Raw genomic sequence first — 17,969 nt, forward strand, 5'->3', positions numbered from 1 at the left:
TTTGTTTATTTGCATTTTTCCTTATTCGTAGTGGACCGAGCTTTCAGGGCCACCTTACTTTTTAATATGTATCTTGTTTATCAATCTTTGTTATATTCTGATTACATAACAGAAGGATCACTGATTCCAACCAATACACGCCATCTCAGTCTCTCCTTCACCCACACACACACACACATACACACATACACACCTTGTTTTTTCTTCCCCTGCTTGGCCAGATGTTAGCAATGAGATTTCGATGTAAAATCAAGTGTGAGAAATGTTTTTAATTATCTAGCCACCTGGACAGGGTTGTAGCACACAGACACAGACACACACACACACACACACACACACACACACACACACACACACACATACACACACACACAAACACACACACACACTTTTTGTGCACAATACCATCATGCTTTGACACATATTGATGTATAAGAATACCATATAACCCTTTACTTTCTAAGTTAAAAACTATACATTTGTATACATTTACACGGAATAAATGTCCTCACTGAATCTCATTTTGTAACTTATCAGAACCTCACAAGGATAAAATAACACACACACACACACACACACACACACACACACACACACACACACACACACACACACACACACACACACACATACATTGTTTTAGGTAACAGATGTTGTCCTTCTTTTAATTAAAGTCAGTAAATTAAGACATTGTACTTACTCACTGCTGCAGAAACAGGCCCCAACACACACACACATTCATTTCTGTCCTCTCCGCATTATTCTATAATTGGCTGTAGGGGAATACTGCAGCTTGTTTAGAAACTCAGTGTGATTTTAATTATTATTCAAGGACGGCAGCAGACACTCGTACAGTCCTGGACTTTGATGTGGTTCTTCAGACTGTTTTCAGGCTGTTGTTGTTGTGCTTCAGCGGGTATAAGGCTCTTACTGAGAGCATGTGAAATCACAGGTTTGAATCCAGCCATCACACAAAGCACAATGGTGGACATGGTTTGTGCTTCGGCACACTGAGCCACAAAGAGCATCACGGTGTTGACCCACCTCTCTGCATGATCTGTTTTCCTTTCTCTCTTTCCATTCTCAGTCTTTTCACACTGTGGTCTGGCTAATGAGGATGAAAGGGATACATTTTATCTTCAAAAAACCTTTTTTTTTTCTACCAAACTGTTCTGTGTTGTTATTGATGCTACAGATGCATGAAAAAGTGAATCACTTGAGACTACCTACCTAATTGTTTTAGCTCAAAGCAGCATTTAAATACCAAACTAAAATCTGAAGCACATCGAAAGACGTACAGCAAATTGCTTTCTAACAAGGCACCCTTTATAAATTTGTAACTAATTGCTTAATCAATGGTTCTAAATAATAAAATGAACTTGTATTGATCAGTTATAAGCCATTAAGAAGAAGAACTTTAAAAGACAGTACCCATATGGGTAAGATTCTCTTGAAGTCATCCTATATAGCATTTATAAGCAGTATGCAAACCTTTAATAAATGGTCAATGTAGCTATAAGCGGAAATTAGGAAATTTTAATTGTCTTTTTTAATATAAAGTATTTGTAAAAAATCATAACTTCTCCTATGAAGACATTTTATTGCAATTTATTATCTGTCACCAGCCTCCATGTATATGGCGTCCACAGGAGAAGCTACAGTTGGTAACAAATACGTTAATTAACACTTACATATGCTTACAACTACATTATAGTGTGTAATAAACTATTTACTAAATTCTTATATACTGCTTTTTAAATGGTAAATAAAAGTAAAGTCTTACCAAAAATAGGCATCAAATTTTGGGTTGCCAGGTTAAGACATATCCTTTCTGTTTCGCAACAACACTGTTATAAATGTGGTAATAAGTTGACAGGTTGGTAAATGGAATAAATGGATTTTGGTCCAGATCTTCTGCAGCCGTTTTCATGAAGGTCAGTGATCATTGTCAGGTCATGGTCCAATCTAGACAAAGGGCAACTCAGATTTTGTTCTTATTCATGCTTATAATTAATCGATAAAGAATTAGTAAAGATCTATTGACATTACTACATAATAGTTATGACTTATAGACTCTTCATAAAGAGGGCCTTATTAGAACCATTAGTAGCATTAGTCCAACCTCTTTTCAGTACAAATCAGCCTTTTGCAGTGTGGATAAATGTAGAAAAGACATATGGTCAGTGGAAAACTGCACCAGCAGGACTTGACCATTGATCTCTCCGTTTTCATTACCGATGTGTCCCTGGCATCAGTTCATTCAAACATGTTTCACTGCTGCTTTTTTGATCCCTGTATCAGAACTCTAAAGTGCACCGTTTCCTCTAGAAAGACAGTGAATCTCAGCAACAACTCTAACAAACAGTGACCGTGACTGCAGTGCTTCATGGACCCGGTCAAGGTGAGTTATCAGGATAAGATTTTATTGTTGAGTGTTTCTCAATGAACAATTAAGTGCTACAAATGAGGATCAGCAGAGTGAAATCATTTTCTTTCTTCTTTTTGTCATTTCTTAACCAAAGTATTCCCTAAATCTCTGAAAGAAACTTTTTTCTTGGCCATTGCAGAGCTTTGACTGACAGCAGGAGAAGTCGAAATCAAAGAGGGAGTATCTGACGGCCAGAGTCATGAAGTCACAGTCCGCGTGACTCATACACCCAGTGTAGGTTTTTTCTGAGGTGAGACAGTGTGAGAATTACAGCATGAGCTGTGTGGGCTTAATTATAACAGAAAACGATGCCTGTGCTGTGCATGCAACATTTTAGAGAAAGACTAATAACAGACAAATTCAGAAACACATTCCTCCTGAATGATGGGTCTAAAATAACCCCCTGGTTGTCTTGTTATTTGTCCAGTCTGATCTGATGTATCGTTCACAGCCAGTAATTTACTATTGTCTATGCCACATATACAGTGGCAAAGAAAGCAGCACTGTAACCTAGTAAAGCAAACTGACAAAACACAAGCAAATGAAGAAAACATCTGGTCCACTTTGACAACACATACGTCACATTTAGAAAAAAAAAACAAAACACTAAGACAGGCACAAGCAAATTACAAAACACATTCACCAACCCATAAACATCATAAACATCATAAAGACATGCACAGCAAATACAGAGAACAAATAAATAAGAAACACTGTCTGTTTGTCTGTAGCAGAAAAATGCACAAACACACTAGACCATTTGTTGGCTGATCATCTAACTACTACTGATTTCTTCTGTTCATTATTACTGATAATAAGTATAAAACATTTAATCAGCATTGGCATCTTGAAATGGTGGTGGTACTAACGTCAAAAGTATCCGTATGAACAGGTCTGACAAGGACTAGATGTCACAGTAAAATTTACAATGCTTTTTTCATCACTTTATGTATCCTTATCATTAGTAATAGTACTAGTAGTAGTAAGTAGTAGTATTACTTAGCTACTCATAAGATTTTTTTTTTGTCATTTGCCACCGGTTTTGCAAGAAAACGACTGGGCCAGAACACGGCCGATTTTCATCTGCATCAGTGTGTCAACATCAAAATTCCAGTCAATGCAAATTTCTTACCTCCATCCCTCCCACCATGCAAAACTTTATTTGATGTTATTTGTTCTTAAACTGTCATTTAATGGCGAGTTTAAATAATTTTTGGATTTAATACTTTTGTTTCTTTTAGTATGCTTACCTCCACTGGTGAGTTTGAGGCAGCTGTCTTCACCTTGGTTACACTCCTGTTTGACTTCACAGCTATCAGAGGAGTCATCAGGGCAGGAGTAACACTGCAGTGAGAGGCCTGGAGAGATAGAGTTCACTTGATTCGGGTCATTTCTTCTGGAGCCTGGAGTGAGCCAGGCAGTGTTTGTGAACATAAACTCATCTCCCACAATCACAAAAGCACAGAGCACTGCTTTTCAGACCTTTTACTGTGTGCACTGGCACAGGAATAGGGGGGACAACTAGCCTTTTTCTCCCCACTTTCAGATTTTATGGTAATAAAGTGGTAAAGTCTAAGCCAGTTGGCGATAATGTCCTTTAAATCCAATCATTATCAACCACTATGTAATTCAAAGGAAATCAAAGTGATCTGTGATCCCATTAAATTTGATTATGAATTGAGTGTGTGTGACGTGTGTGTGTTTGTTTGCATAACTGCACATCCCCGAGTGCTGTCTTTGCTAGCATCGCCCACCGGGCTAAGCTAGCTAGTCAACAAAATGAATGAGCCACCGGCTAAAGAAAAGCTTTTGCGAAGCAAACTTGTTTTTCGCGACCAACCCTAGGCCCACAGTGTCCCTGCAAGTGCAGCTGTCAGGTGTGGGAGAGAGTGCACCACCACCAACACCACCATCGCCTGCTGGCTGCCCTCAACAAGTGACAGTAGACAGACTTTATATGTGCAATAACATCACACAAAAGGCAAAGAGAATGTGATCATTTCGGCCATACGTGGTCATACTGACAGCATGGAATTTCTACTGTTATTTAGCTCTGAAATACCAGTAGCCTAACTGTCCTATAGTGTGTATTGACATATTTGATTTGTAATTTAGCTTTTTTCTTTCAGTCCCCCCTTCTGTCAGTTTCTCTAAACTATATACTATAAATACTCAGTTCTGTACTATAGCCTATATACTCTACAGATTAGTGTCAGCTTCATGATCAAAGCGACAAGTCGCAACGTGTAGTCGCAGAAAAGCGACAGGATCATAAAGACACAAGACAAGACACAGTGCTACCATTTGGATTTGGAAGCACCACGATGAGAAGAGGGAATGCCTTTAGCATATTATAGTTGTACAAGAACATGGTAGACGTTATTGCCTGTGTTGTTGCTCTGGGCCGTTTATTTGTGAATTTATTGCTTAACTGCAGTCACGTAATCTTGATCTCAAGATTACACGAACACTTACTGTGAGTTTCCTCATTTGATTCTATTCTCCCAAATGTTCATAATAACCAAGATCAAGCTTAAATTGAGGAGGAGTCAAATCCTCCCTCCTGTAAAGCATTAGTTCGACATACTGGTGAAGGTTAGATGAGAATATTGAGAAAAATTGATACAGCTCTTATTTCTGCACAGTAAAAATGGAGCCAGCAGCTGTTAAGCTTAGAGAAAAGAGTGGAAACTGGTGAAAGCAGCTAGTCTGGTGTTGTCCAGAATCCACCTACCAGATCCTTTAAAACCCTCTATTTAACACATTATACCTATTTTGTTTAATCCATGCAGAAACTGAGGTGTAAAAGTGAAAGGTTGCGGTGTTATGGGGGGTTATGAGTTGTACTATTTCTTGGCCAGGTCTAGTAACTTCCTTAGTTACTGCCAGCTGTTTCCCCCTGTTTCCAGTCTTTAAGTTAAGCTAAGCTAACTGGCTGCTGGCTGTAGCTTCATATTTACTGTACAGACGTGAGGGTGGTATTGATCTCATCTAAACTTTTCTCTCTGTCTCCCTCTACAAGTGTATTTGCCAAAATGTTAAACTATTCCTTTATAATGTGGATATCTTAATGTGTTTTATTTTTTCTTTCACTGATATTTACATAGTGAGTAATATAGTCATTGTCTTTTATGATGTGACTTTATTTTGCATGTCCATGATGCTTTTTACCTTCACGTTACCAATTTTGTAGTTTTATAGTTTTTATTTACTAATATATCTGAATGTCAGACACTAAAGGTGTTATCCTGTATAACCTGCACATGTATATCTTTGTTTCGGTTGATGATATTGTGGGATTTAATGTTGGAAAGCGAATTGTTAATAGAATCCTCGTCCATTCTAAAGAAGGCATAGTGGAAATGTCTGTACATTTTACTTCTCTGTGCTGAACTTACAAAAACTGAGAACTGTATTATTGTAAATGTCACTCAATGTCTGTATCCACCTTGATAAATGAAGGGATGTGAATAAACAAAGAACATCCCCAACATGTTGTATTTCTTAAATACATTAGAATCTTATCAATAAACAAAACCAAAAAGCCACGACACGACTGTGCACAGAGCAAACTCCGGGCTCTGAACCATCATAGAAAATTTTATGAATGAATATTTATCACTGACTCTTCATGGTGTCAACCAGCACATGACAAAGCTGCAGCACATGCAAACTGCACACTGATCAGCCAAAATGTTCCCTCGGGCTGTTACGTGTCCTCTTTGCAAAACGTGCAATATCTCTGACTTAGTCCCACTTGGCAGCGCTTTTCAGGGGGGAAAAAAGAAGTGAGCATGAATGAAAGAGTTCCCCCTTCAGCCTCCCTTTTTTCTTACCAAATCCAAACACAGCAAAGCTGACGGCCAGGCAGAACACCACGGACCTCCTCATGGTGACGGAAAGCAGTGTCAAATCTGAAAATCAAAACGAAATGCACAGTTCCCAATTTTGTCACAACTGGATAAAAGTAAGTTTTCTGTTGTTTTTTTTTTAACTCCAGACAGTCATTGACTGTCTGGAGTTATGTATGACCATTATTTTTTTTAACAAAATAAAAAACATACAGAAATGACTAATTTGAAGGAAATTCCTTCCAATACCTATAATAGGATATATACAAAAAACAGGATTATTTATCTTTACTGACTAAAAACTAAAAAACATTTTCACCAAAAATTGTTAGCGCTGTAGTCATCTGACACTCACTTGTGAATGTAAAGAAAATGACTTTCAGCTCGTGAAGAAGAGGCTTTTTGTAACAGCACCAATAGACAAAGTAAACAACCCATTTGTTTGAGTTCAGAGTCTACGGGTGTATTTGATGCAGATTTCTACAAACTGGCCAATACAGCACAATGTTTGTGTAACACAGAGAAAGAAGATAGATACTGATAGATAAGTTTTTGTCAGGATATTAATTTTTTCTCATTCTAATCTTTATTTCTTATGAAAATGTACATGTTCATTGCATCAAGTGATATTTTATCTGGCACTTAGTTTATTTAGAAATGGACAGATGAGACGGCAGTCAACAGAGAGAAAATGAGGGCAGGCAGGGGAGTGACCGATTACATATCACACAATTATGGTAATTCCTCTTGTGAAAAAACACAGTAATCGTATTATGGGTGTTTAACCAGCGGTGTGGTAATGACAGAGAGAAACAAAGAGGAGGACCAAAGAGAGGAATGTAAGGAGAAAGCGAGGAGTAAGAGAAACGGAGGGAGAGAAAAGGTCATGCGAGACAGAAGGGGTTGGAGATTAAGGAAAATAGAGAAAAAAGAGGGGAGGAACAGATGAATAGCATGAAAGAAAGACAGAGAAAGGGGATAAAGTAAAACAGTGTGGGACCATTGTTAATAATGGTCCCATAAAGTGAATACCGGTGTGCTTGGTGTCGGTAGAGCTGACGGCCCAGTTCTTAACGCATCCACTCTGCCTGAACAGAGGAGTCATACGCTGTGAGCTGGTAAACTGTTATTGCTGCAGGATTTAAAGTCAGATATGTGTAATATCTCCGTCCATCACCGGAGGAGGGGAGTCAGCACATTTCTGCTCAGAGAGAGGCTGAAATGAGTCAGTGTAAACTCGCCATCAGGAGGGAGAAAAGAAACAGAATAGTGACTGACAGCAAACTTTCAACTGAAATAACATAAACAAAAAGACACGTGGGCTTCACATGCCTCAGTGATGCCACGAACTGTGTGTGTGCATCGTGTTTATCTACTTATTTCATCAGATAAGCAGAAATGGACATAGTTTTGTCATTTTAACATTTTTTTTTTTCTTTTAGTGTAAAGGCAAAATAGTTTAATAAAAAGGAATGTGTGAATGTAAGCAGGGGCCTAAGTATTGTCTGTAGGTGGTTTTTCCGGCCAGCATTTTTGTTGCATTTTCACACACAAAAAAAAAAGGGAATCAGGAAGTTGGAAAGTATTGCGAGACACACTAACAAATTGTAGCTTTTAGTCTATTCATGAGATTTATTAACTATAAGAAAATTGTAGAATGACACCAGCTTTATCTAATAAAACAGAACACCTGCTTAAATCATAACAGACCTGACGGTAAAAGCACCTGGGCCAGTAATGACCTGAAATAACTGGGACTCAACTCTGGAAAAACTTTTATAAGTAGAAACTTTAACTTCCAGGGTCCAGTGTCATTGGTGTTGATAAAGTTTCAGGACTTGTGGCAATGAAATCAGACGAAAACCATGACCACGATAGGCTATGACTGCACCTGAGACCTGAATCAGGACAAGTCAGCTCCTCAAATTCTCAACCGCATTAAAATCCATTTGAGAAAAATAGTTTCATGCTGCGTTTTTCTATTAACAAATAAAACTGCCAGGAGAGCTGTTTTTTGTTATGATGTTTTCACTCTGTAGAATGACTCGACCTGCCACTGAGGTCAGCAGTGACACAGGTTTTATGTCGATACACATTCAATCAGGACTCAAACTCTCCTCCGGGTGTTATAAGTGTTATAATACTGAATTCATATTAAGTCATCTTTCTTCCTCCTCTCTCTCTCTGCAGATCGCTGTAAGCCACGGAGCCTGCTAGAAGCGTGAAATCAGAGTTCAGAGATACACGCACACACACACACACACACACACACACTCACTCGTATGCATGCACCACAGGCATGAAATCAAAGTTCATGTTACAGTTTTTTCCACTCTAGGTTTTTTCTTCATGGACCTGCAGCTTTTTGAATCAGTTTTAGCCTCAGTCCTTCAAGGAAGAGGGATCATTTCAATGTGAATAATAGATAAGATTATAACATAACCTGTTAAGGTTTATCGCAATAAATCTACCAGTAATGATAATCAATTACAAAGAATAATTTTATTTGGGAATCCGGCTCATGTTATGGTTAATTCCGAGGAGTTTGAAGTATAATTGTGTATCATATTTCCCAGGGGGAAGCTCCACATTTTCTCACAGAGGTTTAAATATCGCCATCTCAAAGCAACGTGACTTTTCTTTGCCATTGCAGCTATTTAGGTTAATAACTGGCTGTCCTGCTGCTCATTACTTCTTGTCTGAGGCCGGGCCAAAGGCTGGTGTAATGAGGCAAACCCGTGCTTTCATTTTGTTTCTGGTGCCGGGTCTTTCTTTCTACCTCTGCAGTGCTCACACCTCAGCTACATAGATCTTTACTGCAAGCTAGGCAAGATTTTCTACTTCCTTTTTTAGTTGCACGTTAAGAAAACTGTTGACACTGACATTATGTGATGTTTTCCTGTAAAGGGCACAGCTGATTGTAAATTAAAACTGGAAGAAAATCGGTGATTTCATTAAAAGGTCAGAACTCCTTGGGAACCATTTGTCAAGAGACCCTGATCTGCCCTTGATGTTGATACAATATACAATATTGATATAATAACATTTTTGTTTTCTGTCCAATAACGACCGAATAGAATGCTGTTGAAAAAAAGAAATTGATTTCATTCACAACATAGCAAGTTTGCAGCCAGATCTACAGGACACGTGTGGTTGACTCTTTGCTAAGCCATGCTCCCCTTTGGCTACACCTGTCAGGCCGTTTCCATGCAGCACATGTGGTGCATTCGCGTCATATTGCAGTTAACCATAATTACCAGTTTCCCACTTGTTAATAGCATTCACGTCACCATCCGGGTCATAATAACAACTGGGAAAGTCAAGTTTTTCTGAAAGCTCCAATACATACGACCTGGACCTAAAAAATAGGGAAATGCCACCTGATGTTAAAAGTAATTGAAGGCCAAAACTTATTAGATATAGTGTTGAATGAACAAGCACAGTATTTTTTAACTTTTAAGAAGTCTGTTGTGTAATTCTGTTTTGTTTTGTTGGTGTTTATTGATTAAGACAGCCACAATCTCCAGAAACGAGTGAGAAGCAGTAGAACAAGAAGACTGACAGCTGCCACGTTGAGTTTTCCAATGACGTGAAGGCTCGCAAGTTGTAGACATGGGAATCTTCCCCATCATTACCTTCCCCCCCACATGACATGAGCGTGGCATTAATACAGGTTTTTGTCATTTTGTATTTTGTATAATGTAATTTTTTGAAATCACGGGGCCTTGATTTCACACAAGGCAGAGAAAGTCTGCCGAACATTTATTTAATGTTGATTTATTGATTGATTGCTCTTTTTTTTTTTTTGGTTTTTGAAAAGTCAGGAAAAAAACAAAAGAAAAGAAAAAAACTGCAAAACTTTTTAACCCCTGAGTATCTCTCTTACAGCCCCATAGAGACTGCTTCAGCACGTGCAGAAATCCGAAGTTTAGCCTGTCAAGCGCCCCCTGGTTGTGGATGTAGTTTGCTCGTTTAAAATGCAACCTTATCTCCTATGCGCTATGGTCGTCTGTAGCATCGGGAAAACACAATGCCATTTTTCAACATATTGCCTAGAGGAGACTGCGTTCCTAAAGGAATAGTTCACCACTTTGGGAAATGGACCTATTCAGGTGACAAGACTGACGAATAAATCTCATGTCTGTTTGTTTAGTACGGAGCTGGATTTAGATTGTGGTTAGCCTAGCTTAGCATAAAGACTGGAAACAGAGGGAAACAGCGAGCCTGGCACTGTCCAAAAAATATGCCTACTAGCACCTCTAAAGCTCGTTGATTAACAGGGTAACAGATGAGCAGATATAAGGATACTTTTAGTGTTTATTAATGTATATTATTTGTCAGCAATTATAACTTTTTCCTATGAAGAAATATTTCATATTATTACAACTGTGTTTTTCAATATTGCTTAAGACTACATTATAGTGTGTTGTAAACCTTTTATTAAATCTTTGCATTACAGCTTATAACTGCTAAACAAAACTCAAGTGTTACTAATTAACATGTATCTTGTTTGTTTCATGCATATACAAAAAGAAATGTGAAAACGACACTTGTGATTGTATGTCATTTTTTAAATTTGTTATCCATTAACCAAAGACTTTGTTGCAGCATGATATAGAAAACACCTTTGTTAAGAGTTGGGGAACAATCATGGTCATTAAAAAATAATAATAATAATGTGAATATTTGAATTCGTGACCTCCTTGTTGTGAAATCCTTTTTCACACCATCAGTCCATGTTTTTTTTCCAGGTTTGTTGCTGTGGAAATGAACAGTAAAGTTTCATTCTGGACATTTTGTAATTTCATCACTGCAGGTTTAGGAGAACTGCACAGTTCAGCTCTGATATACCATAGATGGTGAAGCAGCTCCTTCAGTATTAGCTGGAAAAAGATTTGGACACGAATGGCGGCTCACAGTATGTAAATGATCAGACAGTTTCAACTGATGAATTTACAGATTGAGGCAGTTATTGATTGGTAACACATACAGTGGGTTCCAAAAGTGTGAGACCACTTTCCCATTCAAGTCAATGGGAAAGTGGTCTCAGACTTTTGGACCCCACTGTACATGGACAAGGGATAAAACAAGTGGAATTAACCTGGCTAATACCTCAAACTGTCATAAATTTCCCCCATAATCCTTTCTTTCTCTCTCCCTCTCTCTTCTGTTCTCAATGCCCATTCCCTTTATTTAACTTTTCTTGTTTCTCTCTTTCTTTTCCCATCCCCCTTTCCTTATTTTCCATCTTATCCTTCATTCGTTCAATCACTGCCTTGTTTCATTTTTCTTTGCTCTTTTTACATCTCCCCTTCTCTCTCTCTCTCTCTTTCTCTCCTTCAATCTGCCACCATTTCTCTCTGTCTTTCTCTCATTTCCCAGTCCACTGAGTTAAATATGGGAAAACCAAACCAATCAGGCCATGACATGGTTATTATTTTTAACTGATTTTTTTAATTCCCTCTTTCTCTCTCTCTCTCTCTCTCTCTCTCTCTCTCTCTCTCTGTCATTACCATTTGTTCTGTTCTTCCCTCCCTCTGCACCTTTCTCAGTCAGTATTCTGTCCATCTGCAAGGTTTCAACACCTTGAGATTTACATGTTACAACTCACCCTGTTGAGCTGGTTCAAAGTGAGCTTTGAGTATTTATATCTTCTGCAGGGATGGGGGGTCTGCAGTGTTTGGATAAATGATGCAGCAGCAAGGTAGGATAAAAAGTATAGATCGGGAAAGATTGCACTTCCTGTTGTTTGAGTTGTATGCAAACCCACGGCCCTCTTTTATAATTTCATGGAAGACTGAGCCATAAATCAAGAACTGATTACTGAGAAATAACTGATTTTTTCTTGGCCATTTGGGGGCAGCAGAAACAAGTTGTGAGCATATAATCAACATATTCAAGTCGATGTTGTGAACTCATTAGCAAACAATTGCCTGTTTACACATCCAGCAGTTATGGAGCAAAGTTATTACCAACTCCTGGGGGAAATATCTGGCTCTTTAGCTGCTAAATGCTCCATCGTGATCCCGAGCTAGTCAGTAACCGTGTCTGTCTGCTGTTAGGTGCCGAGCAGGGATCATTCAGCGGGATTTTGGAGCTTTTTCAGGGATGCCTGCTGCGGCCAAAAATAACGCTACGAGAGCGGTGAGAGTGAACCAAAACAGTAAAGGGGCGGGTCAGACATCTAAACAAAGAGTTTAAATTCATTACAAAGCTCCATAAACCCAAGAGGAGCTGCAGAATCAGGTTATGATCACTACATGTGACCCCTTTCACACTGTCACATTGTTTACACTTTGTAATTTCATGCATTGTTATTTTAAAAATATAGATTATAGCCGCTTTAACCTTTTCTATTATTACTTGGTTTTAGTAAATCTATCGACGGGTGATAACACCTGGCAATATCCCATAGGTATAGGGAGAGTGGCCAGTAAGATCATTGCTATTACACTGCCTGATCTGTCTCCCATTATCTTCAAGGCAGCAATTTTAGAGGCTCGAGTAATATAAGTAAGCAATAAAAGCAGTGTATTGTGAGTCTGAGCTTCTGTCCCCAGGACATAGTTTTAGAGTGAGAGGGTGAATGATTATTTCATCTGTCTTGACATCAAACATGCTCACAACGACTCAACTGATGACGACAAAGAGTTTCACATAAAAATTGGTGGAGGATGACGGTGATGTTGTTCTCACCACTCTTGTGTGCTTTGGATAGCTTTTATATGATGATGTACCTCGATCTGCACTGTTTTATTTAGCTTGCGTAGCTCATCTTACTATATGCTTAACGTATTTTAATATGTTTAATATAATATTTTATGTACATTTTAATGTTTTGTGTATCTTGTGATCAAGTGTACCCTCACTGGTATAAATGGGGTGGACAAAATGATACAAAACACTTGTGAGTATAACACAATGGAGTTCAACATCATAAAGGTGAATTAGCACCTCTCTAAAACAGTTAGTTGTATTAGACTGCATTAGTTTTTGTTGGGTGTTGGAGTCTGCTCTCTCTACAGCCAAATACTATCATGGCCATGTAATGGGTGTTTCACTTAGTGTTACAATTTGCCGTCAAAGTGTTCTTGTATAAAAACATTTTCCCCTCTATATTCCCAGGGTCCCATCACCTGTGGTGCCCTACTTCAGCCTGCATGTATGAACACCACCAGCATGTGTGACACAGAGATCCCTGTACACTGAGAAAGTAAGGACACTCACTCGAACACTCAGATCCCCCAGGGCAGCAGTTTTCAACTTGTGCGGTCATTTTCAGGACACTGACAATTAAGTGGTGTAACTAGCCTTTAATTAGATTCAGGAAGAAATAGTGTCCTCATTAAGGACGTAATTAACTCAATCAATGGACGCTAAAGAGCACTGAAATACCAATTAAACTTTACATATACGTGTACAGTAGTTGTAGTGTGTGTGTGTGTACGTGTGTGTGTGTGTGTGTGTGAGTGAGAGAGAGAGAGAGAGAGAGCGAGAGAGAGAGAAACCAATATTTTTATCACCTTATGAGGTCCAAACGTCCACAGAACAAACTTGTGGTCAGGCACGCGGGGGTTAAAACAGTAAATTAATAAATGTATGGGGGTTGACAGAGAGAGAGAGAGAGAAAATGCCATAGGTAGTAGAATCATCTGGAGTGACCTGAGTGTCCATGCATGTAGGACATATCTGCTCTCTCCCTCTGAATCTCACTTTTTCTTACCTCAATAACTCTCTTAACCCTTCACGGTCCCACTTCATCTCTTCTTTGATTCCTCCTTTACTATTTGAGGCAAATACACCTCCTCCAACCCCTCTATCATACAGCCATCTCTGGACTTTAACACAAAAATCGAAATGCTCCACACGAACAGAACAACAGTTTTAAAATCTGACTCGAAACTCCTCTGTGTAGCATTTTCAAATATAATCTAAAACGTGAAATCAGTTGAGACTGAAAGATCACTCTAGACCTTGGAAACAGTAGCTGATAAAACTTTTGAGCAACTGGACCTTGGAGGAATTGAGAAGGAGTGGTGGAAGAATCCCTAGGATACAGCCACTAGGGGCAAGTCTAAGAGTCATTCAAAGTGTCTTATTCATTTCTTGGAAAACATCAAACCAAAATAAAGATATATTGCGGAATCCAGAAATACAATGCAAGCACTGAATGTGATCATTCTTTTTGAAAATCTGTCTCTTGTGAGTCTGACAACTTTATGTGAGCACAACACCACATTGCCAGAGTACTCCCTTAATTCTTGAGAAATAAAAAAGAATAAATTCCAAACCAAAAAAGAGAAAAGCTGCTGCCCTGTTGCTCAGTGTATCAGGAGAGATACCACGTAGTCACGATGGGACCGAATCCAGACTGTGGCTTTAAATCAACCTCCTACTTCTAAATCCTACGTGCAAATAACTAAATAAACACTAAATTATGTTGTTTGTGAATTAAAGAGAGGGAGAATTGGGGAGGGAAGATCAGGATCAGGTCTAGGAAAGATCTTAAATCCTTCTCTCTTCTCCCTCGTTTCTCCCCATCTTTTCACTCCATTGGAAGGATGTGCAGCTCTGTGGGAAATTGTCTTGGGAGATTATCAGTGTGTGTGTGTACACATACTCATGTGGTCTTATGTCGCGGTTCGTGTGGTACATTTTTTTTGGTTCCGTGTTCATTTTGCTATTCGTGGTCGTTGCGTGTGTGTTTGTGTGTGTGTGTGTGTGTGTGTGTGTGTGTGTGTGTGTGTGTGTGTGTGTGTGTGTGTGTGTGTGTGTGTGTGTGTGTCTGAGTGTTTGTGGATTACCAATGTTTGGCATTTATTTCCAGAGCTCCAGAAAGCCCTGTTTGACTTTTTCACAACAGGGGGTCTTGCTTCAATCACATGCCCCCTGTGTGAATGTGTGTGTGTGTGTGCGTGCGAGTGTGTGTGTTTATGAGTGTTCTGTCTGCAGTTATGTTTGTATGTTTCTAATTGTGCCCATATTTGTCCACTTGCAACATGTGTATGTCTTTGTACTTGCTTTATTGTGTTTCAGCAGTTTGCACATGTGTTTGTGTGCGTATGTGTGTGTGTATATGTAAACATAATATTCATTTGAGCGTGTGATTGTATGTGTGTGTGTGTGTGTGTGTGTGTGTGTGTGTGTGTGTGTGTGCTTGCATGTGTATGTGTGGGTGTGTGTGTCGTCCAGGGAACATATAACTGGATTAGCCGTCATGCTTTTATTTCTGTAATGGAAACATCAGCTTCAGAAAGAAAGTAGGGCTGAGGCCAGGCAGCGAGTGTGTACGAGACAGAGGGGGAGAGAGGGAGGGAGATGGGTGTAAGTAGTTTATACTGTGAGAGGAACTTCTTTGTCCAAGATGTTTTTCAGCTTCCTGTTTGCCTCAAACCGCAGCATTGAAACTGAGAGCCTCGTGTTAATATTTGGGTGAGAATCTTTGATAGCGCTTTATGTTGCAGGTTTCAGAAATTCCAATTTATTTCCAAAAGTTTCCTGGAAAGCTCCATGTAATTTGGTACTAATCACATAACTAATAGGTAAAATAGAGAGTGATCAGTCGGTACACTTCCAGTTATTTCTAAATGCTAAGCGACGCAAACTTGAGACTTTCAGTTAGAGGATAGCAGGTGAGCTATTCATGCAAAATGTGAAATGTGTTCACAAACACATACAATTCAGTATAAATGAAGAATAAAGTTTCCAATAAGTTTGTTATAACTGATAGATGGTAAGAAGTTTGCATTTTATTATATGGGAATTTTATGTATGATACATCTATATTATATGTAGGCTCCTAGTAACTATTCTAAGAGGTAGTTAAAGGGGTTTTCCAGCAATTTAGTATTGCACTTTATGAACTTGGGGGAATTCCTTTTTTAATGTTCAAAATCTGCGCAGAAGTGCCGGAGGTATCCTGATATTTAGTCCCCAATATAAGTGAAGGTTAAAAAAAAAAACTTCTCTTGTCTACACTTCCCACAATACAACTGAAAAGCATCTTTCATTAGACCTTCCCTGCCTGATAAATGTCCCAAAACTCCTGGACCCTACTTTAGAAGTATATGTCAAAAACTGTATGTTGATATGAGGGTATATAGTTCATTTAGGTTGTGCTTTTTTTTTCTCTTAAAATATCAATCAAAACAAAGGGAAAAGTGTGTTTGTGTGTGTTTGTGTGTGTGTGTGTGTGTGTGTGTGTGTGTGTGTGTGTGTGTGTGTACAGTGGTGGACTTGATGAATGCGTGTGCTGAGAACATCTTTAGGGTTGCATGACAGACGAGATAACAGAGAGTGACATGACGAAGGGGGGTGTGAAAACAGGTCACTGGACTGTTTGTGTTTTGTCTCAAAGATTGGCGGCGCGGGGGTCACCATGCCTGTGTGTGTGTGTGTGTGTGTGTGTGTGTGTGTGTGTGTGTGTGTACGTACAGGGGCAGATGTCCAGGGTCCCATGCCATTAGCGAGCTTGCGTGTGCGTTGCTGTCTGTTCATGTGCATGACGTGATGTGCAGCCAATCAACTCAATATCCTTCTCTTCAGTGATTTCTGCGGCCGACAGCGAGCGACTGTTGGCATGATCTCTGTTCAGGTTTCAGACCTGAAGCAACAGCATAAAAACTAAGGACCTGTGAGGCTCACCACTCTAAAATAAAAAAAAAAAACCAATGCACAATTATGGACTGATACTTCCTGTGAACTTTTTTCAGTCCAAACTCCAAGGAAATTAACTGGGTGGTCACTCATGTGCAGGCATCCAGTACAAAGAGCAAGTTTGACAACAACAAGGTAATGACACTTAGCAATGTAAGCTATTTTGGCAGCGCTACAGAGCTGAACAGAATTGTTAGAATAGATGACAATACCAAGCTCTGCTAAATGACTACAGAACTAAAAGAAAGGACCTTTCCCTTCAATCGTACTTTACACGTGTAAAGTGGTTTCAAAATTTCATGTAGCAATGAAGTGATAATAAGATTTGAACACACTGAAGAGTAACAGATGGTGGATATAGTGAAATAATATAGCAAAAAAAAAAAAAATCTTTCTGATGCTGCATTGTTTTCTACTGCACTGTTTTGTTGGGAGAATTTTTTTCTCTATCCTCCAAAATTGTTTGTTTAATTATTTACAGTCTGCATTTTCGATTTCCAAATAAACCCAATATACCCAACACTTAACCTGAAGTCTTAAATCACATGCAAAGATTAAACTAATTATAAAGTACATAATATTAAAACGTGTCATTCATTGTACTTCAGCAGTGATTAAAATTGTTTACATAGATATAAATTAACAGCTAACCTCGGTTACCAACCTAAATATGACAGGATGCATTTAAATCCAGTTTGACATGTCGCTTCAACATACATTACTGGATCAGTTTAATTCTGCCAACAAGTGCATTATTTCGCGCCCTTTTTGCAAATGATTGTAATTCTTCTGATAGATTAAATTAAAAGCCTAAAAAAGTTAGAATAAAAATAAAAGAAGTATTTTTTATATATTTGGGGACTAATAGAGGTTTCACAGGACTGCACAACACAGATGCCTAAATTACTGTGATATTACACAAAGCAACTGCACCATCTAGTGATTAACACAGCGACATGCAGACACACACACACAAACACGCACACACACACACACAAATACACGTACACACAGAGAGACAAACAGGTATTTCA

At 38.8% G+C, this 17,969-nt stretch overlaps 1 protein-coding gene across 3 annotated transcripts; it reads right to left on the reverse strand.

The window, feature by feature from the left end:
- Positions 1-610: 610 nt before the first annotated feature.
- LOC120786821 (CD59 glycoprotein-like) lies at positions 611-16,901 on the reverse strand. 3 transcript variants are annotated; one of them, XM_040122517.1, is made up of 4 exons: positions 16,714-16,901; positions 6,265-6,342; positions 3,679-3,786; positions 611-2,673 (listed from the first exon to the last, which is right to left on the reverse strand). In XM_040122517.1, the coding sequence occupies exons 2-4, from the start codon at positions 6,317-6,319 to the stop codon at positions 2,513-2,515; spliced, it is 324 nt and encodes a 107-aa protein (XP_039978451.1). In that variant the 5' UTR covers positions 6,320-6,342; positions 16,714-16,901; the 3' UTR covers positions 611-2,512. The 3 variants fall into 3 exon arrangements, with proteins under 3 accessions (XP_039978451.1, XP_039978448.1, XP_039978450.1); XM_040122514.1 differs by lacking the exon at positions 16,714-16,901 and adding an exon at positions 6,635-6,672; XM_040122516.1 differs by lacking the exon at positions 16,714-16,901 and adding an exon at positions 6,529-6,628.
- Between the last annotated feature and the right edge of the window lie 1,068 nt (positions 16,902-17,969).

This window comes from Xiphias gladius, chromosome 24 (genome assembly GCF_016859285.1).
Source record: "Xiphias gladius isolate SHS-SW01 ecotype Sanya breed wild chromosome 24, ASM1685928v1, whole genome shotgun sequence".
Lineage (NCBI taxonomy): Eukaryota > Metazoa > Chordata > Actinopteri > Istiophoriformes > Xiphiidae > Xiphias > Xiphias gladius.